This window comes from Strix uralensis, chromosome 10 (genome assembly GCF_047716275.1).
Source record: "Strix uralensis isolate ZFMK-TIS-50842 chromosome 10, bStrUra1, whole genome shotgun sequence".
Classification (NCBI taxonomy): Eukaryota; Metazoa; Chordata; class Aves; order Strigiformes; family Strigidae; genus Strix; species Strix uralensis.
In genome coordinates, this window is record NC_133981.1 from 21,035,758 (window position 1) to 21,061,897 (window position 26,140).

Here is a 26,140-nt window from a genome sequence, read left to right on the forward strand (position 1 = left end):
CCCTAGGGCTCAATCTCCCTTTTCAAGGTAGAATATTGTAATGAATGTGAAGGATTAGGAATGTCCTAATTCTGCTGTAATGACTTTTACCCACTGTTTGATCACTGGATCCTTTAGAAGGATGTGTGCTACTTGAACAACCTATCAAGACCTTCAGCAGTTGTATTATGGAATAAGAGACTGGGTTGAGACGCAGTGCAGTCAGTTGCTTAGAGGTACTAATCTTATTAGGTAATTTGAGGAATTTATCAGTCTGTACACTCTGCCTCATAGTGTTACCATTTCTAAGCAATCCCAAGTTCTGAAACTGCTCCTGTGCCATATGGGTTTTGTTTCACTGAATGTTGAAGTAAGGAATATATTAAGATGTCTTTATATGACTTTTATATGCTTATGACTTTTATGACATGTGACTTTTACATGCTTATCTGGATCTCTTTCTTTCCTTCTCCTCCTGGAATGGGACATTCTTCTAGTTAACCCTGGGTACTGTTACTTCATCTTTATGATCTATTATTATTCTTTTAAATGCAAATAGTGAAACATAACATAATGTTTTCTGGCTTTTCGGGTTGATATACACATAAAAAAAGACACAGAATGAGCTCATGTGGAAGACTTCAATATGACCTCGTTTTAATAGTTGTTTAATTGTTGTGCCGTGTAGGAACATAAATTTCAAATTCAAGTATCATTTGAATGTTCTCATGATTTCTCTTGGTGTACGAATTCCTTAAATTGCTGGGCTTGAAAGCTTTTAAATTTTTTTTTTTGGATTTGATTTTAAAATAGTAGCTCACATAAGTGTAACAGTTGAATTTAAAGACCAGAACAAAACCCAGCCTTTGTAACTGTGATAATATTTCAGGAACAATGAATTCAGTCTGTGGAAAGGGAACTATGGTGTTCAAAAATACATTTTACAGAGTACTTTATAAACAATGTAGCACTGAAAATGTTTTTTGTTTTGCTCCCTTCCCTCTACAGGTCAGATACTCCATTGATATACAAAGCTGTGCCAAGCTGGTTTGTAAGAGTGGAGCATATGGTGGAGAAGCTACTGGAGAATAATGCCCAATGCTACTGGTAATGTCTCCTGCATATATATCTTTTCTTTGCCCAGGGTTGGATGTGTAGAGGGGGGTGTGTGTGTGTGCTGGAACTCTACAAAACTCTATTTCACTGCCAGTGTGCTAACGTAACTTCGTATTTCCATTCTGTCTTTCTGAGCCAGTGTTACTGGAATGGGACTGATAACCAGTTTCAAATAGTGTTTTATCTCAGGTTTCACAAATGTGCCTCCGACTGGTAGAGCAATGGGATAGTTTTCCTGGCACAAGCAGATATAACCTGCTTAATTCCCTGTCATCCCAGTGCTTGAACATGTTTGCACACTGCTTTAGGCATTCTTTGCTTGTGTAAAACCCCAGTGAGAAATATATCTTAGCGTCTAAGTAAGGTTGAATACATACTATCAATTTACAGTAAAATACATTGCAGGATCATTAAAAGTATCATCAAATCATGTTATACCATCCTAAGCAATTCAGCATGAGAGAAACTGCGAGGGAAAATGAATGTGCAGAAGCATGGAAGTGCACCGTTAAGCCTCCCAAAAGGGTCCACTAGAAAGAAGAATTTAGGCAGCTAAACACTGGGCATATATTGTTCCAAATAAAACTAATTTTTAGACGATAAGGTTTTTTTTTTTTCTTTTCATCTAGTTATTACAGATAAGGTAGATTACTTTTTCTTCAAATGCACCTATGACAAAGACCAACACCCCCACCCTGACCCACCCTCCCTGCAAAACGTACACAAAAAATCCCAACCTAGCTGGTGTAGCTGGGGTAATAGTTGTAAGTAAGCTCAGTTTCAGAGGTTTAAATAAAAATTTTCTACTACTGGCAAAAATTAAATATTTATACATATATACAAATTGTGAAAAATATTTGTGTGAAATTTATTTTAGAAACAACAAATAAATTTTAAAGAGTTTAAATACGCTATTAAATTAGCAGTAAGAGGGAACTATTGGTGATGGTAGGCATTTTGTAAGTCAGTCATGGGTTTATGCTGTGTTAGTAACAAAAGGACCCTATCTCCTCCACCTCCATAACCTTTGTTTCCCCTTCTCTCATTAATAACTTGTACCTGGGAAGTTGAGACCAGGTGGGGAAAATGCAGAGGTGGAAGCCTCGTTCAGCTGTACTGTGTGCTGTTTCAGTTGTTCAGTGGTTCTGTACGAGGACTCTAGGAGAGGTGGGATTCCACCACGGTGTGCCTCTCTGCTCAGCAACTGAGATGATGTTAAAGAAGGTGACTCAACCTCCAGTGAACAAGTACAGCTTACGCTGCATTTTTTCGTGGACAGTAGTTAGCAATTAAATTCTCCATGAGCAGCTTTTGCATAACTGCTTACGTGGTACAAGCACTGTAAATATTGAAATATGTGGAAAAAGTTAGTGATCCATGATACAGACTGTTCAAAAATGCTGCAGCGTTGGCTTGCCAATAAGCACTTGCCCAGTCTGGATATGTAAGAAAATTTTATAGATTAGTAAGTGTTGCTTTCTGTTTTCCATAACAGAACATACTGTGATCCTTCTTTTGGGGAAAAATAAGCTGGAGAGGGGGTGAAAGTGTTTGTTCTTAGCTTTAATTAGCCATCTCAAGATGCTTTTACTGTTTTGATGACTGACAGTAGACCTGCATACTTAATTTTCACATGAAGATAAGAAAAATGTAGTGATCCTATTAAGGAAGCGTTTGAATGGTTGAGGTAGTTTTGCTTTTCCAGAAGCAAAGCTTCAGGAAGGAACTGCTAAGTGACCTCCACTCATCCAGGACACATCAGTAAGAATTAGTAAACAGTTTGAACCCTACCTCATCTACATATTTGGGTTTGAAATGCTGCTTTTTCTAAGTGTTGAGTAGTGGGGATAAAAGTGGAACCAAATGCGAGAGCTGCTGGTGCAAAGGTGGTGTGGGAAGATCAGGCGATTGTATTAATTGGCAACATTCAACGTGGTTGGAATTAAACTGTTGGTCATTTAGGCAATTCTTGAGTCTCAACATAATTGTGTAATTGAACATAAAACTGATTCCTCAGGACTCCTCTCAAAACAGTACGGTCTTAGAGATCTTGAGAATCTCTTTGTAGGGACTATGGCAACAAGTAGAGATGTCTTATCTCTAAGTTATTAATAAAATAATATGAATACACATTTCCAGAGTGTGATTTCATAATTACTGGTCTGAATACTTGATGGCCTTTGTTACAAAAAGATGGCTTTTGTAATGTAAAGATGGCTTTAAATCTAACTTTTTAAAAGAAAAAGCTTTTACTTTTAAGGTTTGTTACTGTGTTCTCCACTGTTGTCAGTTTTGTTTGGGGTGTAACTTCTTAAGTTGGAGTTGAGAATGCCAGCCTTCTTCAATATTAATTTATTTAAATTTTGGGAACTCCATCCATCCCAAAACCTACTTTTTTTGCTTTTGAAGAGACTTGATCTCTGAAAGTGTCATAGGAATAATGCCTAGCTTTTTAAAAAATTATTTTTGGACTCTCTGGGGCTTCAGCATGTCCTGAAAATGAGAAAATTGGGGATAAATGCTTTTCAGACTATATTAACCTTTGCAAAATGAGTTTGACTGCATTGCTTTTTTTTTTTTATTCCTATAAATGACTGATAGGTATATTGTCCCTTAAGAATAGCTGCACTCTTTATAGATACCCTTTTTGATGAAGTGTATTAAACATAGTTGGTCAAACTTTGCAACCTGATTGCATTTCTAATTAGTTTTCTAACGAACTAACCTACTGATAAAGCCATAGTTACTCAAAATTTATTAAAGCCAGCAACTGTATCTTCATTTTTCAAAATGAACTTAACTATAGCTTTCAAGAATGATTACATGAGTAATGCGCCAGCATTTTTGAAAAATCAAAAACCAAAAAAACTCTCTTTTCTTTCTCCCAACCTTATTCTGATCGGAGTGGAAAGTAACTTCTGCTGGATGTTGCTGAAAATGCAGAATTGGAACAGTATTTAAGAGGCTGTGTTTCAGTCTTTACTCCAAGATCCCATACTGAATGTTTACCACATAACTGTCAGAAGAGATTTTTTTTTTTTAAAATTAAATTAAAAAGAACAATATCTTGTATTTCATGTTCAGACAACCTACTACTGTGGTACTTGAGATAAAGAGGGGCAAATTTGGTTGCAGCAGAATTTGGGGTTGTCAGACCTTGATTTCCTCTTCCATTGATATGAAGAGTCAGATGCGGCACCACAGCTGGGTCCCTGGTGCAAGTGGTCTGGATTTCAGCCTTAATTGTTGTAACTATCATCTTATGATTTGTTGAAAGAGGGTTTCCTGTGTAATCACAGACAAGCAACTAAACCATGTCACCTTAGGTTGTCTTGAATAATACAGGACTAATTCCTGTCATCACAGAGTTCAAAGTTGGTGTAAATTGCAAATTTATAAATTACTGTAAAGAGTAAATGAGTGCAATTTATATATATATTTCTAAACTGTTGTAGCTCACTCTTCTGGCAGTGTACGTAATATTTTTATACTTGCAGGCTAATAGAAAAGGTTCTGTAGACTGTGTGGTTAGTATTTAAATATCAGCTTTTAACTTTTTTTTTTTTAAACCTCCCGCACTTAAAGTTCTACTTCGGTAACTCCTGAAAGATTTACTTCTAACTGTTGACAAGTTGCTAGTGTTAGAGACTATTGCGCAGTTCTGACGTTGTTTGCACAAGATGTACAGCACTTGATATAGTGGAAAAACAAGCATCTGTGGAAGGAAAGCCGTGATGGAAGACAGTAAGGGACTTGAAAGAAGCCAAGCCTTTTGTTCTTGCATTTTCTTGGCACTGAAAAATTCAAGCATTGTACTAAAGAGCTTGATGTATAGGTCCTTAGTTGCAAGTATCCTTTTTTGGACTTTCATCACTTAAACTGTTAGTTCTTGTTGAAAATACCACACAGAACACATCTGATTGGCTTTTTTTCTAGAAGTGAATTTCCTGGTTTACAAAGTGTGAATTTTGCACACATTTCCTGCTGTTCCTGCATGAGCACTCCAAGACCAAGTGTTTTCACATGTGTCAGTCAAAGACATCAATATTTTGAGGAGCTTTTGATCTTGGTCTTTCTAATCTTCAACCAGCAGCTGCCTTTGCTGAACAACAAACTGTCTCCCACCTTTTGGAAGGTGTGATTTGATCACAGGTGAGGCTGATCTTGTATTATAAACCCTAAGGCTGGTAGGGTGTGCAGACAATGGGTTGTAGAGCCTGTCTGCCATAGAATGCTAATGTTTGTTCTACTAAACTTGGATTTCTCATCTGCCCAAAAATTATGAGTCTGTAGCAGGGGCAACAGACTTTTAAGTCATAACAGAATTGTAGCATAATGAGGAAAATCAGTTATTAAGCCCTTTGTTTTCCTCCTTTTTTTTTTACGATGTCTCATAGGGTATTTTCCCACTTTGTTAGCGTTAGGAAATCAAGTTTTATCTCAATAGTTTTCAAGGCATTTGGGACAGGGGGGAGATTCTCCCCCTTTTTTTTCTTTAATATGACCATGCAATTAACTCTTCTTTTTGAGTCATCGATCACACTTTTATTACTCGGGAAACGTGAATCCAAATTAGGTCTCTGTAGTAGCGATTGAGAGGTGCATAGTAACGTGCAGTCACTAGATGGCAACATTTCCCAAGGAAAAATTCAAACTAGGGTCATTGCCTACAGTAGGAGGTGAAAAAAATTGCTGCAGGGTTCGCCTTGTGTTTGTCTAATTTAGAGCAGTGTAAGTCAGAAAATTTTATTACTGTCTGTTTTCAGACATAGTTGAGGATTAGAAGTGAATTTGAGGCTTGTTCTGGTTGATTTTGATGGCTTGTGTTTTGCTGTGGCCTAATTTTGCTGTTTCCTCTCAAAGCCTCTTGAGCAGAGATTGCCAGTTATGTCATGAATACAGCAGGTATCTTTTCAGTCCCAGTGAATGGTCATCAAAGCTTGGTTTAAGTAATAGCTTACTAAATAAAGACTTCAAATGTCAGTTCACTAAGCAGTTGTAGTACCATGCTCTTAGGCAGCTGATAAATCTAGCTGCACGTGCAGTATGTTGAATGTCTGCCACTGTTATGGGAATGCAAACATATTTATATATATAAATTGAAATGAATCCTAAGCAGCAATGCTGTAGAAAAGTACTTCGTGACTATAAATGTTAAAATATTCCAAAGGAAACTATGCAGAAAGAAGAAAAGTGAAAGCCTTGTTTCTCACTGGCTTCAAGATGCAGGGATTTTTGCTGTCGTTGATAAGATGAAGAATTTTAATAGCAACTAGCATGTTGTCTGGGTCATACAAATAAAACATATCAGGATTTTTTAATATGAGTGTATCACAAAATTGGAGGTTACGGCTTCACTTAATCTTGACTTGTCAAGCAGCTGTACACTGCTGACGGCAGGGTTATGATGCAGTCTGCAGCAGCATTGCAGTCTCACGCTAAAGTGTTTGTTGCTATGGGAACCAGAATAAAAGAGTGAAGAAAAACATTGCTATATCAAAATGATTGAAAGCACTATTCATTTAGCAAATGTAAGCTGCATATAAGCAGAGAATTCTCTTGCACTGGTGGAGGCAACCCGAACTTGTGTGGGGTACATGGTTGTGCACCATGCTAATAAGCTTTCACGAACTGAGGAGGAGAAAGAGTCTGCTGCAGTGGAAATTCTGCGTGCTTTGCAAACAGCTGACCTTTCCTCTCTCTTCCCCTTTCCTCCCTCCTGCCTCCCCCGATGTTTAATTAGGTCTGTGATATAGATTGGCGCTAATTAAAGTGTCAAAAGGGCATGAATAGTTGCTTATTTTATCTCCTTGAATTAAAAACCATTAAAAATCAATTTGAGGGCATGTTGAAGGAGGCTTGTTATTAGAGTAAATTAACATAATGGAATTTAAGACTTTGTCTTCGAAGGGTTGGTTAATGTTTAAAAAGAAAAGCAAATTCTACACCTAAAACAACAGAACCAGCTGTTATGCTATGAATTTAAATAAATCCGTACATATTTAGTTAAATGACATAGCATAACTACTTAATCAGCTTTGGTTTTGCTGTTACAACTCTGCTATCTTCTGGAAGAATAACTTTCCCCTTTCCCCGCATGTAAGTGATTCCTGATTTCAGGTGTTGTGTAAAAAGTTACCAGCTGGCCAAATGGAAGGATACATGTGGGGCCATCTTCTCAGACTCTAACATATCAGGTGCTGTGTGTTAATCTGGTATTAGATTTCCTAATTCACACTACTTAAGGTAGTGTTTTGTTTATCAGCTTATAGTCTAAATCTTACGGGACTGTTTTTCGAATAATTCATAAGCTGAGAGCTTCCTTCAATTAGTAATTATGAAGTGAATCTTACCCAATACATAAAGCTGCTGTGGTTTTTCAAAGAATGTCGTGAATGAAATTAACTGATGAGAAGAATGATGAAGAGTGAGAAAGGATTAATTTTTGTGTAACATCTTAAACAGCTTTTAATGTCAGTTCATGATAAAATATGTGAGACTTCTGCTGTGGCAGTATTTGACAGCTGTTTTATTTCAGAAGTGATATCTGTGTTTACAGAAAAGAGGGACACTACTGGTTTGAGACAGAGTTCCTGTATCCTGTGACTAGGGCAAGGTGAGCGAACTTGCAGAGTCATGCAGAACAGATCTGAGCTTTGAAATGAAATAAGCTGAATTCACTATTTGCAATTGTGTTATGAGCACGAGAGATACTTCAGAATACATGTACAGAAAAGGAACAGATGTCTTAACCCTTTTAATAAATTTCCATCTGGATTATGTAATAATGTAGATTATTTTTTTTACATTCTGCACATTTTTATTCTGGAGACAAAGAGTCAGAAGCAAATACATTAATTTTAATGGATGCTGTTCCTTGGGTGCTCACTGGAGATGAGAAGTCACTGGCTCAGCAGCCATGGTAACTTACTGGTACTGCACCCATTCATACTCTGGGATTGAAGATGGTCACTAATTTGCTAATTTCAAATCCATGCCCGCTCTGCTTGTGTGGCTTGGATGCTGAGTAGTCCATAGACTTTGAAGGCAAAGAAAGCAGTTTATGTTGTGATAAGCTAATAAGTGTTGTTAAAGGACTGGATTTGGTTTTGCTCGTCGTGGGGCTATTTTGCTTGTCAGCTGGACTTTTATTTTAGACACTAAGAAAATGAGTAGCTACCAAGAAAGCATGTGGGAGCTCACTGTGCAGAGGACTTAGCAATGCATGAATTTAGCAAAACCCCTCATCTGCTTCAAAAATAGGAACAAACAGTAAAAAATGGCCATACAAATTTGGAGCTAATTAATAATTTTCATAATCTCTAACTTGTTATGATAGAGTCTTGATGTTGGGAGAGTAACATAGAAATTAGTATTCAAACAGGTTGAAACTGATGTATTTACATTCAAAATCTTTGTAATTTATGGTTTGACAAATCAATATTTATGTATTTGTGTTGTGAAGTTCAGTTTCCTGAACTTTTCAACTGCTGAAATGCCTGCATCCTGAAGTTTTAGTGCGCTATCCTGGGTGCCAGGAAAGTAGAAATAGCCATTGTGCCACACTGTTCTACACAAACGAATCAAGAGCTTCATGACCTGCTGAGGCAGCAGACTCCTTAACCTTGCTAAATGTTTGAGAAAGAAGTATGAAATCCTATCTGTGTCACTTCGCAGAGAAATTTGAAGGTCAAAATCAACACTAATTGTAGGCCAGTTGAGAAATAAAAAAAGTTTCTAACAGCACAGTTTTAGGTGCTGCAGCAGGATTGTGTTAGGAGAGAACTTGTTGCTTTCACTTGTAACGCCGTGGAAGCGTTTGATGCTGGAGCTCGACTTTTTCTGAGATCTGCATCTGTTCAGTGCCATTAGCAGTGGGTTGCTCTAAATGGGCTGTAGCACTAACCACCTTGCTTGTCATACCCAACAGCAAATTCAGTTGTCACCAGCATAAAACTGAAATTTGTACTTTCAAGCTGGAGGGAGTTTGTTATAGATACCTCATTAAACATGGAAAGCATGTGTATTGGCATATGGGGAAGGTCTTTTCCTCATGTGTCTTTGTATTGTAAAATAGGAGTATTTATGTGGGTGGCCTTGCTTTTGTTTTTGTCTTTATTCCATTATTCCATAAATATCCATGCTGTGAGGACAGTTTTGATGCACAGAGGTCAGTGTTTGGCAAATTGTGCAGCCATTAGCTTTCAGGGGACTGTCAGCTTTTGGGTTTCAGCAAGTGGTGTTTAACACAGCCCCAAATTTCCTGAGAGCAGAGGACTAGCATCAGTAGTGATTCATGGTTTTATGACAGTCTTAGCAAAGTCACAATTCTGTTAGCAGTGTGCAGATGGAAAGATTAACGGGGAATTATGAGGAAGACTGTGGGCCGATAGATTAAACTCAGTGTAGCGTAGTGTCAAGGTGAGGCCAAGTTACTTCAGTTACTGCAGAGGTGAAAAGGGAGCAGGATTCAGCAGAGGGTGGCATTCCTCATGCCCTCACTCTTAGTTGTGTAAAACCAGTAATCTTTTTGAAAATGTAAGAAATCACTGCTTTGTGTAGATGGAAGAGTGAAAAATGCTTCCTTCATTAATAATATATACCTGTGGCAGGATATTACCTTTAGTAAAATTTAACTAGAGAAGTATACCAAGAAAATACCCTCACTACAAAAAGGACATTGAATTACTTGAGCGTGTCCAAAGAAGGGCAACGAAGCTGGTGCAGGGTCTGGAGCACATGTCGTATGAGGAGCAGCTGAGGGAACTGGGGGGGTTTAGTCTGGAGAAGAGGAGGCTGAGGGGAGACCTCATCGCCCTCTACAACTACCTGAAAGGAGGGTACAGAGAGATGGGGATGAGTCTCTTTAACCAAGTAATGAGCGATAAGACAAGAGGGAATGGCCTCAAGTTGTGCCAGGGAAGGTTTAGACTGAGTATTAGGAAGTATTTCTTTCCAGAACAGGTTGCTGGGTGTTGGAATGGGCTGCCCAGGGCAGTGGTGGAGTCCCCATCCCTTGGAGGGGTTGAAGAGTAGGGTCGGTTTAGTGCTTAGAGACATGGTGTAGTTGGGAACTGTCAGTGCTAGGTTAACGGTTGGACCGGATGATTTTCAAGGTCCTTTCCAACCTAGATGATTCTGTGATTCTGTGAGAAGAGGATTAAAAGGAAATGTGAAAAAAAGTATAGAAACACTACCTGGCGTTGGTGTAACATAGTGATCAGGTGTTAGTTACAACATTGTTGCAAATACTCTGTCTTCCCAGCCTAGTGAAATATTTAAATAGGTGCCTCTTTTTTTCTTTTTTTTTTTCTTATGGTATGTAGGTAGGTCAAAAGTGTCAGACTGAGATATCTGTAGCTAAATGTAGTGAGACTAAATAAAAGAAATAGGCTCTAGTCTGGAAGAACTGTGTGACTGGCAAGGCTGTCCTTTGCTGCAGATACCTCCTCTAGCTTGTTCCCAGCTGGAGGCTGTATCTGCTGTTTGCTATCTGGGTAGCATCAGTAGGCAGCATCTCTGTGGTGGTAAGAACCAATTGTTTTAAGTAATACTTTCTTTGAGTGATAGGCTCAAAATGTGTTTGAGATACAGGCTCTTTTTATTTTGTTTGATGGCTCTGACAGTGTTATTTCTGTATTGTACCTCTAGAGCCATAAATCATTGTTGTAAATGTGGTTCATAGTAGATGAAGTGGTTTGTGTTTTATGTTCCACTAAAAACTGGCAGCAGGGTCAGACAATTTTACCAGAAGAGGTAAATTACATGCTTTCATAGCTCAGAGAGAGAGAGATCACGCCACATACTTTTTTGTGGTTAATGTCCACTTTGGGGATAAAATTAATTTTTCATGCATGTTTTGAGGAGGCAGAGTCGAAACTCAGTATTTTAATGTAATGGGGGGATTGTTTCAGCCTCTAGCTATGCTAAACAGGACTAATAATTTCAGCTAATCAGTGTCTAACAGCTTCTGAAAAATGGAAACTAGCTTAGGAGTGATGTAAAGAGAAGTTTTCCACATTAGTGGAATGTTAGGTAAATGCTAATGATCTTTGTACAGTTTCCATTTGTGTTTGGAGAGACGGTCTCCTAAGGTCACCACAAAAACTTAAAAGTAATGTGTCCCGCTCTAAAACAAATTGTGAAAGCCTGTACACATTTCTAAATTTCAAAGCAGGGATAGTGATGTCATGTAAAATACTGGTCACTGAGTTTAAATTTTTTTGTGTTACATTTGTGTTTAAGAAATGTTACAGAAGATAACTTCGCAGCTGAAAGTGAATCTAGAAGTAACTAGTGGAGCTGTGGAACTGCAGGCTGATATTTAGGGAGTCTTTTAACAGTGGTTTTTATCCACCTGAGACAACATTAGTGTCAAAAAGTCTTCAGATCTCTGCATGGCATCATCATGGATGAAACCGTTGAAAGACAGTAGCTTTCATTTTCATCAGTAGATTTTTGAAGGATGCTCACACTTGTTTCATAAATCTCCTGCTGCTGGGCCAAGTTCTACCTTAGTGTGTCATGTGAATCCAGTCTTAATTTTTCCATTAAGTGATTCTTTCATCTTTGTACTCTTGGGGCTGATCTGTGATTAAAAATCATTCTTCTTAAAAAATATTTGATAGAGGACCAAGATCATCAAAAAGAAAAGGTAGAAGAGACCATATATTTTCTGTAGTTTGGCTTCTCCTTTCTTTAGAGACTCCGGGTCTCTAAATCCACCTCATACTTTGGGAAGGGCCCTTAGTTACACTGGAAAAACAAACCCAGAAAAACTTGCCGTGGTTTGCTCAATAACTCAATTCTAGAGTTATTTGTGCTATTGTTAGCTTTTCACTCACAGCTTCTGTGCATCTGTGATACTGTCTTAAGGTTATTATTCTTCCTGTGAGTTTCATCTGAGTTTCATCATTTTTAAATGCACCTTTAGGCATGAAGGGGTTATATTGTTGACCTCAAAACCTGTTGCTTTTCCTCATCTGCTATATAATTATTGTATAAATAGTTAATTATTTGTTTACATCATAAGAGAAAACAATTGGTTCCTAATCAAGACATCAGGCCATTTATCCTATCCAGGAAACCTGCTAGGCATCAGATTCTGATGTTAACCTTTTTGCTCCATGACACTTTCATATGATGAAAATTTGTCTTTAACATCCCAGAGCCTATTAGTGCTCAAAATGAGTTTTTAGCAGGAATTGATACGTTTATTTTGTTTGGGGTGGTGTGGGTGGTTGTTTTTTAATCAGAGAACTAAAAGTGGAGATGATCAATAGTGTGAAGAGGCTTTTTTTTGTAGGATATACCAACCTGGGATTTCTTTATTCTCAAAGTCTAAAAGTAATGTGCAGATACCTGGATTCTCATGCAAAATGTAAGGTGCCTTCTGATGCTATTACTCTAGAGTTTTGAAACTTTGTGATTTCATTCAGCACCAAAATCAGTAACTGCCATTTCTCTACGTAAAGCACAGCACAGTAGTATTGTTACCCACCCTTAGCCATAATCCTCCAATGTCAGACTATCCTGAGGATTTTTGGACATTGTTTCATCCTTAATGTATCTATTGTATGTTGCACACATTTTTACTGAGTTATCTGAGAGAAAACTAAACATGGTATTTTTCACTTTTATAGCTTACTTGAAGATCAAAGAAAGGCAGAAGGAATGGTGTTACTTCTTTGGTCTGTAGGCCTTGCAGTAGCCAGTGCAGCAATACAAATGTGCTCTGAGTCACACTGTGTGCTGAAATTAACTTGCTTTGTGGATGAAATCAAATATAAGCATTCTTATTAGCTTTCTTGTAAGTGGAATGTAGCAATTAAGAGAATACTTTTCTTATTTTTGGAACAGGGTTCCAGATTTTGTGAGGGAGAAGCGTTTTGGGAACTGGCTTAAAGATGCACGAGATTGGGCTATATCTAGAAACCGGTACTGGGGAACACCCATCCCTTTGTGGGTCAGTGATGATTTTGAAGAGGTGAGTAAGTAAACAAAGGCTTCCAGTTGACAGAAGAGCCTGGCTGTATATGTTGCTTGCTTATTTGATAGACCGTTGTGTCTTTGGCTGCTGCGGTCTTAAGTTCCATTAATATGTCTTAGCAGTATATGTATATCTATAATAGGTGATAGATACATGCATATGTATGCTTGCATTTGTCTGCCCATACATGTTTGTTTTGCTTTTGCTTGAAAACTGTAAGCAATTTTTCTTGTTTTTTATATTAGAATTAATCTTATCTTTCCTGGAAGAATTTTCAGTGATGGTAAAGCTAATGGAAATAATGAATGCAGTGAGAAAATGGCAAGGAAGAGATTTCTTTTTTTACTCGGTCCTTTCAGTCTGTTTTTGAAATTCTGATGCTCGGTTACTTCAAGCCAAATGAATTGCTGAAGGCGTAAAAGCAAGTCCACCATAGTAGAACAGTGAAAATATATATTTGTAGTGCTACAAATGTGAATGTAACCGGCTGTAAAAATGTGAATCTAGTGGAGTGATGGAAGTGTATAATGAGAATGCTAGAAATGAGTTTTTTGAAGTTGTAAGGTACCCTGCAGTTGGTAGCATAAAGCCAGCTGTGCAAGTGAATGCTTACACAGTTTTGATGACTGCTGTTTGCTAAGTGTCGGAACACCAAGTTTTAAAACAGTTTGTGAAGATAAAATTATTTTTTTTTCTGTGTGGGTTAGTCCCATTAGACATGTATGATAAGTCTTTCTCATGCTGGAAACAGGAAATACTAATCAATATCAGGATGTCTATGGAAGGTGAATACTGATGACAGCATCCCAAGCCTTTGTTTTTTATCTCCCTTGATTTGAAAAAGTTTTCACTTTTCATTTTAGATGTGAAAGACCTCAAATAGGAAAACACACACCAGAAAATTATTATCTTATTGTCTATAATTTGCACTATTGCTTAGATGTGCACCATAAAGCATTTTTTAATTTCCTCTTCATTGGAAATCTTGCTGATAGGCAGGGAGCTACTGGGGAAGGGAGGGAGTTACTCCTTGCAATTATGATTTAAATATCTAAGAAAGCCTTGGCATTTGAATTCTATTTCTGCTATGAGCGTGTTTGTAAACTACTGGCAAACCAAATGCTTCTGTCTCTCATATAACAGTGAATTTTTAACATGTATTCAAAATTTTTAGGTATATAAACTTTCAGTCTTTAGACTAAACTTTGTGCTAAAGTATTTCAAGACTTCATTTTACAGCTGAAAAAGATTGTGTAAAGGTTACATTATTCCCACTCCTTGCCTCTAATAATATTTCATTTTGTGTCCAGTCTTTCCATGTCTGTATTCCTCTGTGTACAGTTTTTTTCACTTTTTTAGGTTTGATTTGTTTGTTTTTAATAATAATATGATGTCTAGCTTGGAAGATTGACCTTTCCTTTGAAATTAGCTGCAAATATTCCTCAGGGCTTGGTGTTCTGAATAATGATAGAAATACCAACAGATCTATTATTTTATCCATAGATGTTATACATTTCTGTTTACTCTAGAGTCTGAATGTCATGGTTCAGTAGTAGAGTATGGCTTCTGGACCATGCTAAATTTCAAGCTAGGTTTTTTTTAATATTCACTCTATGCATGTGGGATATAGCTTAAAAACTAAATACCATTGGAACTGATGTGGAACTTAAGGCCTAAGTGACACCTGCTCTTGTACAGAAATAACATGCAATCCAAATTTCCTGACTTCAGTTTTACTGTAGCCCAGTGCCATGTGAGATTGCAGAGCCTCCTCTTCATGTTTTGTTCTCAAAAGAACACTTTGTCGCATGCAATTATGCTGTGCATATTAAATCCTGGAGAAGTAATAACAGTTCCTTATTTAATATACAGTAAGGTGAATTAATTGGTATTAAAGGGAATTTTATTACAAATCAATATCTGGTTTCCCACAGTTTTCTTTTAGCTTTTATTTTAGCTTTATTTTAGCATAATTAGCAGGTAGAGACACACAATGGAAGTTAAATTCTGAAGCTTGTGTTTATTACCACATTTTTGCAGACAGTTTATCATTTTAAGCTTTCAAATCTCAATGATTTCCTCAGTGGAGGAACGCATCTCATTTGGATTAGATAATAAAATTCCTTAATATAGCACCCAAGTTGATAAAGCGGACATAGGCTGATTTTATAGGACTTACATACAAATTGTAGTATTAAGTATTCAATGATGTTACCAAAATTCTGATTGTTTCATTGCCTGTCACTCATGTAAACTGTTAACCCTCCGGTAGTTTTGGTGCTCTTGGTCTTGCATAACAGATTTGGAACAAGAGGACTCTGTCTGGGCTCTCCTGAAGGGTGAGGGAACTTCTTGAGGTCTGTTTCTGGTTCTGCTTTGAGGCTGCACTAAGAATGCCACTTTTAGCTGACCTTAACAGTCATTTCTTTTACTGATTATTATTCAGAAAATGCTCTCTAAAGATCCCAGAATGTCTTGCTGATAACACTGATGCACTACGTGGACGTATTTCTTTCTATGAACACTCTTTATTCTTTGATTATACATGCTTAACAGCTGAAATGACAAACCAGTACGAGCAAACATTTTTATTTAATAGGGACTGCAGAACTATGTCACAGGACGTTGAGGTCCATGAATGCTGCTGCATGGCTTTATTTTTTTATTTACATGGATAATCCCGGATATAATGCTAATGTTCATTTCATTAGAAGTATTTAACCTTGACCTCTGATTTCACATTAGGTCTCAGTGATGCTGAAACAGGGTTGAACAGCTCCCAGTCCCAGCCTATTTATTTCAGTTTTTGCTGTCTGCTATTAAATGTTGACATAGCTGGTTTTGTAGTTGATGTGGCTGAAAAATGAAATGGGGGAGGAACAAGTGACTAATAGGGGAAGGGGACAGGCTACTAAAGTAGACGTTGCTGTTGAAGAAATGGTATCCAAAGCAATAGCTTTAATTAAAAAGCATAAGCCAGTTTGTTTCTTGCAGAAACAAGTGGGTGTGGCTTAGTGAGAGATTGGATTTGATTAGCATCCACTTGCTGTATTGTTCTCTCGCCTTCAAGTATCTAATGAGCTACCCTTGGGAGAGAGTAGCTCCATCCTCCTGACTTGGACAGAGGCAGCCTTATTCAGTATGGTGATATCTGCATTCCTCTGCTGGTTGTTTGATTTTTCATGCGGATTTGGGGTTATTTCTTCTATGAATATGTTCTGCTGGGTGCAGTTCTGCAGATGCATCCAGTATTTTGAATTTTACTTAAGTATTGAAATGCTTGCTTCAGAAAGCAACAGCTAATGGGCAGCTGTTAATCCAGAGCATAGTGAAAGTATGTTCAAATATTACGGTTAGCAAAGATGAAGTAATCGGTGTATCCAAGGGTATTTTTTACCCATGCTGCTATTAAAACCTTTTTTTCTGCCAGCGGTGCTGAACTAAGCACCTGCTGCTTGCTCACTTGAGCTTGTATGATTGCTTATGGGGCCACATGGTGAATGAAGAACAGATCTGGCTTAAAAATAATTTGTTGATGAAGGTGTATTTTTAACTGAGATCGATCCCCTGGTGTGGTTTGCTATGCAAACTGCAGACTGTTATATTTGAATATCATAATCATTGTAATGCTTCACTTGCTATAGAAAAATAAGACAAATAGAAAAGTAATGAAAAAATTACATTTCAAAAGTACAATAAAAGATGGTGATTAGTAATGCAGATCAGCAGTTGAATCAGACTAGGAAAATCATGGCTTAAAAACCAAATCAGACTGAGTTTCTATCTTCTCTGTAATTCATGACAGTTTTTTGGAATTAAATACACCAAAACCTTTTTGTGAGTCACAATTTCTGTGTGTATACATATGCATAGATTTAAGACTAACTATGGGAAGTGGGCAGTGCTCTGATTTACTGTATCCTAAGAGCAACTTAGAAAGTTATCTCATGTGAAAAACATCTAGCCTACTTATACCGTCTTTATGTTGGTACATTTAACTCCTTCCCTGTCAGATCTGTCAAAACCCATTTTTTTTACCCGTGGCAATTCTAAATTGGACTGATAGCACGTGGGACTGGATCTCCAAAATCCAGGTCTGTGCTGCAGCTTGTGGCTTGTGAATCCTGCCAGATGAGAAAGGGCCACAGGGCTCTGGGAGGGTTAAACTTGATTAAAATGTAAAGCAAAGAAAGCTTTACTTTTCTCCTTCTCTCCTACATAGAGTTTTTCAGAATCATTTGTTGCATCAACATTTCAGGACATTGATCCAAGCCTGTTGCCAAAGCTTTCTGCCTTTTTCTTGGTGTGTTGATGCAATAAAAACAAGAGAAGTCTGTACCTTTCTTAACAACCTGTTTGTTAGCTGTGACACTTTTTTCACTTTAAATAAGGTGCCACTGATATGAACAGTTTAGTGTACCTGGGATGGAACACTTACACTCACTTATGAGCAATGTAGCTGCTTACCTTGGCTTCAGAAGAGGAACCTGGGATCTGAAACTCCTGTCTGTATAAAAGTTAGGATCACGGAATTTTCAGGTGATTGTGTTGTGGGTTGTTTGAATAAAAACCAAGCAACAAAACACAATGTTTTTTGATACCTGACAACATGCTTGTTCTTCGAAGTCTCCAATTATCCTGACATGAATTGCATTAAATCAGGGCAGTTGTCCCTAACATCATTTGCTGCTTTGTTAGATTGGCAAAGGGAATCTTGTACAAAATTTTTGTTGGCTTTTCAGCTATATCAGCTACCTTAGAAGATACTGACTGAACTACAAGTCTCCTGTCTAATGTTGAAACAAATTTTTACTGTGTGCAAATTAACTGACTACATTTCTTGAATGTCTCTTACAGGTAGTTTGTATTGGTTCAGTGGCAGAACTGGAAGAGCTGTCTGGAGTGAAAGTCACTGATCTCCATCGAGAAAGGTTGGTCACAGAGACTATTAACTAGTTATTAAAAATAGCTGAGCAGACATAAAGAATACTGGTTTTCTTTGCCCAAACCGTGGAAAACAGATTTTAGGGAAAACGGAGAAGTAGTAAGAGGACATGCGATTAACATGTATAAATTCTCCTTTCTTGTGTCTTGGACACTGTTAATACAGAAAGAAAATCTCTAAACTAGCTTTAGATTACAAAAATTGTCAAAGGAAATGCTGACCTTTTTGAAGGATCATCAAAATTAAAAGCAAAACTCCTGTCATACCTAATGTGTAAGCATAACGTTGGCTTTTTGTGCTAATTCTTGGTTTTGTTTAGAATTTGTCAATCTTTTTCTTTCCCATAGTATTGATCACCTAACTATCCCTTCACGCTGTGGCAAGGGCTTACTGCACCGGGTCCCTGAAGTTTTTGATTGTTGGTTTGAGAGTGGAAGTATGCCTTATGCACAAGTCCATTATCCATTTGAAAACAAAAAAGAACTTGAAGATGCTTTCCCTGCTGACTTCATTGCTGAAGGCATTGACCAAACCCGAGGATGGTAATTTTCTGCCAGTTAATTATGTGATATTATCACCCTGTGTCTAACACTATTACGTCTGGATGATCCTTTAATGTTGTATAGATAAGTGCATGATTTATTTCTTTCAGTAAAATGCAAGGTGTTCTAAACCTTGGTGGCAAAAGTGTTGCAGAAAGATGATACGTTAGCAAGCAATTTTCCTGGCTCTTGTGGAAAACATCATTAGGTAATAGGGCAGATCTTTGGCCTGATAAGGAAGAATCTCAGCAGCTGACTTATTGTAGAACTTGAGTTGTCTACTAGAAGCAGAAGAGCAATTGAGTCAGTTGAGATAGAAGTCAGTGTTTTGAGGATTTCAAGCCAATGTATAGGCTAGTCATTTTTGCCCCCTAGATTAAATTTGAATTTTGGTTTTATATGAGTTGGGGAAAAAACCAAAGTCAAACCTTATGTTGTTAAGATCTTATAGTTTACAAAAATCAAGTTTTCTATCTGTAAACTTCATTTGCTTATTTGATTCCTCTCTGGATAAATGTTTTTCAATCACTGATGAAAATTTTTCTCTAATCTCGGATTTTCTCTGGGTAATGTTCTCATACATACATAGATGCGTACATATAGTTTAGGCATGTTTAAGTGTTTATTTTTTAAGTTTGAGGTTGGCTGTGAAAACTGACAGATTTTTAAGATGAATTTTTGTGATTTCTAGATTAGTATACTTGACTATGTACAAGTAGAACTCTTCCATCCAGTAACTTGTGTTATTAAACTAAATTCCTCTGGAGCATAGTTGGCACCTCCCTTTGCCCATGCCTCTACTCTCCCAACAAACCAACCAACCAACCCAAACAAAGCAGTAAGAGGTGGGTTTTTGCATGTTTGTGAAGTTGAGAGCAGGGTTAATACATACTCTCAAAGCCAGGAGGCTTAAGCAAGGGAACGTTTGAGGCATGATGCTAAATAAAAAAAAGTTTTATGAATATAGCAAAAGCTGTTTTCATTTTGCAACCCCTTACTTGTGATGCAAAAAATTATCTAGGCCCTCAAAATGGAAGTTACATTTGTAAATTTGGCAGTTAGGGAGGGACCACTTCAGTCTCACACAGTGAAACATGGTCTCCTCATGGCATATTAAATACTTTTCAGAACATAGCTGCACCTTACCTAGTTAGTGCTCTGCATAATGTTTGTAATGAGTCCTCACATAGGTCACAATTAGGGCAACCTGATAAATTTAATTAAAACTGGCCTCTTACATGCATAGTGATATTCCCCCCTGCCCCACTAGTCTTTGTTAGGCTGTTTGTGTTGATCTTCAACTTTGTGGTCTCCACAGTTGTATATCACAGCATATTAGTCATGGTGCTTTTCAGTATTAGTATATGAGTAAGTACTGTTGAGTAGAGTGAAACCCAGCAGTAGAGGGACATACTGATCTCATTTGCAGGTCACTCTTGTGCTTGTTGCTCTTCAAGCAGTGTTGGATCCTGTATATACAGCGAACCCTACATTTCTTCATTTACTTTATTTTCTTTACTGTTGCATGTAGCATGTGAATACAACACTGTTATTTTGACAAATGCTAATTTAGGAAATATTAAATAGAAAGTGGAATGTTATAATTAAATAATACCTGTTTCATGTTGAGGAAAAGTGAGAGGTTTTGTTTATCTGGGAGAAAAACTGCCTACTCTGCAGCAGCTGTGCTTTGGGGACTGGAGGAGGCTAGTACAGTGTTAGAATGAAGAAGGAATGAAGAGAAATAGCTTGAAAAGTTGTAACACTAATGATTCCATGTATTAGTCTTTCTGCAGCATTGTTCATTATGCTCATGAAAGGAGAATTAAAAACTTATTTTTCCTCTTCTTTTTTTTTATTCTATCTGAAAAAAAATAGAAAATTGTGCTGCTTTTTTGGTAAGAAAAGAGGCAAATAAAAGAGCACATGATAAAGACATATAAAATGCATGCAAAAGGTACGGTCAGAAACTGGTTTTTTCCCTGCTACATGTTATAAAGAAACAAGTGCGTTTAATTTAGATGCCAAAAAATGAAAGCAAGTAAAAAAATTGGAACAACACGCGATCATTCTTACAGTGTGCAAGGGAGCTACTCAATTGTAAAAGTTCAAGAGAAATAAAAATGGTTTGGGATTTTTATGTGGATACAAAATCTATTCCTGGTAGTGAGAATTTCAGTGAAAATATAGGAGGAATGATAAATTTTAGGTTTTAGGGTTTAGCTAGTCAAGATTGAGTTGTCACAGTGGATTAGTATGTGTCACACACACTTACTGCTGTGTTTCTTTTAGTGCTGCTGTCCTTTGAAGTGCGTGTGGGAGACATGACAGATGAAAAGATGAGTCTGATCTCATGTGCATCCAGTGAAGCTCTCTAGTGCCATTAAAGAATGCATTTGTAATTTTTACACAAGTTGGCCTTTTTATAGTATGATATTAATCTAAACTTGAATGTGGTGCAACATCCAGATCTGCTAACTATCATGTTTTGGGGTTATAACATTCTTTTCTTTTTTTAAATAGTAAATGTAACCTGTGGATTAGCAGTTTCTTTCCCTTTCCTTAGTAGGCTGAACTGAATCATCTCACTAATTCAACTGAAGATTGACTCTGGAAAAATAACAAGAGAAGTCCAAGCTGATACTAATGCCAGCGGTGACTCTGTGGTTGTAAACATACAGCTGCTGTGCTTTGGTTTGAGCCCACACACTTGGGCTGTGTAATGTAGGCAGTGTGCAAATGGAGACTTTCACGTTACAATCTGGAGTAGTTTGCTTTTTGTTTTTAACATCAGCATTAAGAGTTACTGTAAGTCTTCACCATACCCAAGTCTGTCTCATCTGTGGGTGGAATATCAAAACACTTGCCTCAATACATGATGCTTATACCTTTCCCACTGTGCTCATGTCTGTTATTATCCTGGTGCTTTGATAACAGCTGGTGTTCTGTGGTTTGCAGAAGAGCACTTTCGTGAAAGAAAGATGGAATTAAGATGTGAGGTGGTGGGTTTTTTGGTAAAAGGTAGAGCTGTCTCAGGCTATTCTTAAGAAGAATTCTCATTCTAAAACTGTTAGGCTTTTAGTTACCTTTTCCCAAGTCTTGGAAAAAATGAGGATATTTTGAGGAGAAGACATATGTATCTTTTTGTTAGTATGGCAACGCAATATCATAATAGGCCCAAGTGAACAACAAGCTGGTGAGTTCTGAAGTGTTAAGAGCATAGTATGTGATTTTTTTTTTTTTTTTTTTTTATTTTATTTGAAGCATTCTGTATAAAGTGCTAAGACTCAGAAAGAAGATTGATTTTGTGTCAGGTCAGGCTGCAGCTGATGTGAAGTGAGGACTGGTAGGTGGTGAAAGGCTCAGGAGGTGAAGGTCTGGTAGTTTCTGTTTGACTCAACATGGAAGGGGAGAAAGTCAAGGGAGACAAGGAGAAAATTAATGTGACCAAGGTGATGAGCCAGGAGAGTGATCTTTTTGATGACTTTCTGCATGGATATGAGAAAGAGCTGAATTACATTTGTTAAGGCCAGAGGAAAAAAATCTTATTGTAATTGGGTTGCAAGGCTGGCAGTCCAGACAGATTGGTAGGAAAGGCTCTGTCTCCGATTGCATATAGGCAGATGCAACAAGATTGATAGTCAGGGTCAGAATGTGGTGGCCTAAAGGGAATTCATAGCTGAATGTTTTTGCTGTGAACCGCAGGATTATGAATCTACCCACAATTGTTTAAGAAAGGAGAAAATGGGGAGGAAATGCTTTCTCCTTTTGGGGGGAGTGGAAGAGGAGAGAAGAAGAGCAAAGAAGTGGACTTCTGTCTCTGTGGTGTTAAGGGGTTTTTCTACTGTTGTTTTGGCTGACAGCTATGGATCTGCAAGGACATAACTAGAAGCAGACTGAGATTTGGTGAATGAAAGATGAAACAGCAGAGAGAAGTCGAAGTCAGAAACAAGTGTGTCTGTGGATAAGATAATTCAAAAATAAGGTGCAGAGACACATTCCTTTAAAATATTCAGAGTGAAGCAGGTGAATTTTTTTAAAAGGATAATCTGAGAGAGAACATGAAGAGTTATGTCTGAATGGTGGGTAAACCACTGGATCACAGGATCTCAAAGACAGTCTTGTCACTGTCATCAACTAAGGTACCTCATTGCTGAGGCTCATCAGGTTTGACAATGCAAATAACATAAAATTTGTGAAAAGTTCTTGGATGTATTTTTTTCAGTGCCCATGGTCCATCTGTACAAATTTCCTAATACAAACTACTGAAATATCTTCTAGCTGGTTCTGCTTTCTTCTTTTTAATTGCAAATGCACCTGCTCTAATACGAGACTTTGCAACCACTTTGCAGAAAGTGATGGGAGTTTGTCAGTGAGATACCTTCATACTAAATACTCAAGAAGTACTGCTGTGTTTGTAATGAACGGTCAGTCTTGTAGGCTTGAGGTGTTGATCATCTGAGTAAATGCTCAGATGGTTGTGTTTAGGGTTTTTTTTAAGAAGTTTAAAAATGAAGGCGGGGATTTTGAGTGCACGTGTTTGTGTGCAGGTGGAGGAGTGATGGTTAAAATTAATGAAATTACAATGCAGTTTAATAATGAGAATTTTTATCCTGAAGTGTGAATTGAGGTGATTTTGAGAGTTAAAGGCCTGTCTGAGAGATAAGCATCAGAGTTGTCCTGTAAGCCACTTAATAAATGCAGTAATGCACACAGCAGCCTTTACAGAGCTTTGGACCCTCAAGTGTTAGACAAATGCTTTTGCAATTATAGGCAGCTTTTTGATAAAAACTACTTTAGAATATACAGATGGACTTTTTTTTCCCTCACTAAAGTGTTTCTCTACTAAATTTTCATGCAAATGCATAGTTCTGAGGCATAACCTCCTGTGCCTTATTCTCAATCAATTTTTTATAATCATCTGCTGATTTAAGGTTGCTAAGCAATCGTCAGTGTGATACTCATTTTTAACCAGGAAAGCTGTACCCCACCCTCCAGTAATTTTCTTAGAAGTAATTACCAGCAGTGCAGTTACAGAAGCTCATAGATACCTCCTTCGGTGAAGGTTCCGACTCCTGGCTATGAAATTGTCACATCAACTTTCTCAGATATAACCATATATTGACATATTGAACAGTAGGTCCCTGTGCTTGCTCCAGCACTGATTTCTTAAGTGTCCTAGGTTATAGATAGAGTTACTGAAAACACATCAAATGGAGGTGGGGGAAACCCCCTGCTGCCCTTTGTGGGGAACGCCTACATTCTCATATTTTCTAGTGATGGCTGATTTAACCAGCTAAGTCTGTTTGGTCAAAAGGAGGCTCTGCTCACTTTAGCTACCTTGATTATATGCTCCCAGCAGAAACTGTTCTGTTGTCTGTTAGGTTGAAGAATACACACATTAACACATGCACAAAAAAGCAGTGTGCCAGTCCTGTCTGCCGTGTTTGTTCCTGACTGATGCTGTGTTCTGAGGTTTACAGTGAGCAGATAGGAAGCTTGTTAAGGGACGGAATTTTCTTTTCTGTATTAAAGGTGAAAATGCTACAATTTTCCTCTTCATAACCTTCCTAATGTTTACTATTGCAATATTTCAGCCTTCTTGGACTAGTAGATCACAGCTGAGCAAAGAGCACGATATGCTACAAAGAAGAAAAAGGTCTACTTAACAATAAGCTCCTCTTCTGAGTCTTTGTAACATAAATGTTCTAAATACTTAAATTTTAGCTTTGCTAGAGTAAAAGAACATAATAAAAAAATTATTTTGTTGTGAAGGACATGCAGGCTTTATCTTGGTGTATTTAGAAAGTCCCATTTATGTTGTCTCTTGTTTCAGGTTCTACACTTTGCTGGTGCTGTCCACTGCTCTTTTTGGAAGGCCTCCTTTCAAGAATGTAATTGTGAATGGCCTTGTTCTTGCCAGGTTTGTATGTCAGTCAGTTCTTTCCTGAACAGATTTTTAGTCAAAGAATATTTCAGATAAGTCCCTGTGAATTGTAAACTAAATCTGAAATGGACTTTGAAGCTGTTAAGGCTTGTCAGGGAGATGTCGGTGTTGTAGGAGGTAAGAAGCACCTGAGTGTGAGGGTTACACCTCCCAGCTGTCTGTTGCACTAGGTTCTTTCCAGCAGGATTAGTCCTTCCTAGAGAGAGAAATTGAGTAACAAGTCAGAATAGGGAAGAATAGGAAATAAGTGATATGTGTTGTAAAGGGGATTATAAATGTTGTTTTAAATGTAATTTTACATAAGTTAATTATATTTGTTTCCCATTATTTTCAAATCAAGCTTTGCCAGTGGGCTGGAGGGATTGATTCAAAACAAGTACATCTTCCCTCAGCTTTGGTGGGAAAGAGATTTCCTGCTTAGATTTGTAACTTGGAAGCCTCTTGCATTGTTTTTTTTTTTTTCTCAGTTGCTCTTGTGGGTTCAACAGTCATACTGAAAAGATGTGCTAATATATAATTATGTCTGTGCTACCAAGAACGTAATAGGACAGAAAAATTAAGCTGGATTTGAAGGGCCTTTTTTCCTTTATCCATGTATTACAAGAGTTCTGGGAATTTATGCCTACCTTCTGATATTTTTCTAGTGATGGCCAAAAAATGAGCAAAAGGAAGAAGAATTATCCTGATCCAATGAGTATTGTAAATAGTTATGGAGCTGATGCACTAAGGTAGGATTTCTTTAATTAACATCCATCTGATGTGTTAGCTTTCTGTTCATGGCAGATATGTACCAGGAGGGCTGCTTATGTGTTTTTTACAATTAACAGTAGGAAGAAAGTTAATTTTAGAAATTTCTAGACCACTATGGCAGCTGAATAGCTGAAAGAGTGGATGACTGAAAAGAACTGGTAATAGTTACAGTCCCTGAACTTTCTATGCCCTTGTCTTATCTCCCTCAAGGCTGGTAACAATCAAAGCCGATGTGCTGACTGGGGGCCTTTTGTCAGAAAATGTGTGTCCAGTTTGTACAGAATGCTTCCACTTGAGCCAGCACTGTCTGCTATTGCGGCTAATGGTCTGCATTGACCCAGTGAAAATTGGAATAAAATCTTTGAGAACAATACTATTAGTTTACTGTTAAATTGTTACTTTAGGGAAGGATTACTGTATAATACACAGAAATATCTGTTTGCTACTTATACATTTTTCTAAAGGGAAAGGGTTTCTTTTTTTATTGATGTAAGTATACAGTATAGTAGTGAAACCAGAAAAGCAGACGTAGAGCAGCCTAATGTGTCTATATAAATTGTTCTGGTCAAACAGTTTAAACACAGTTGAAGTGTTTCTTTAAAATTATACTTAATGTATAAACATAATATGCAGTCACCTGGTACTTTGGCTAGATGCTCTAACTACATGCACGAAGCGGTACCTTGAGGTAAAGGTACAATAGAGACATTTTAATAACTGCGGGAGTACACTACTTCCACATTTCTCAAAAGCCCTGTAATTCTTGCTAGGTACAAGAAAACCTTAAGCTATCATCCATGTTGAGTTGTATGTTACAACTATACACGGTAATGATTGGGCTGAATGAAAGGTTAGTGTACTGTGGTTTCTTG

General features: G+C 37.5%; 1 protein-coding gene across 1 annotated transcript in view; it reads left to right on the plus strand.

The window, feature by feature from the left end:
• Nucleotides 1-26,140, plus strand: part of IARS1 (isoleucyl-tRNA synthetase 1) — a 112,779-nt gene that overhangs the window by 43,320 nt on the left and 43,319 nt on the right. Inside the window, exons 15-20 of the mRNA XM_074879684.1 lie at nt 988-1,086; nt 12,955-13,081; nt 17,942-18,015; nt 18,377-18,571; nt 24,408-24,494; nt 25,163-25,246. Coding sequence (XP_074735785.1) covers nt 988-1,086; nt 12,955-13,081; nt 17,942-18,015; nt 18,377-18,571; nt 24,408-24,494; nt 25,163-25,246 — 666 coding nt within the window. The remainder of the gene's footprint in view (nt 1-987; nt 1,087-12,954; nt 13,082-17,941; nt 18,016-18,376; nt 18,572-24,407; nt 24,495-25,162; nt 25,247-26,140) is intronic.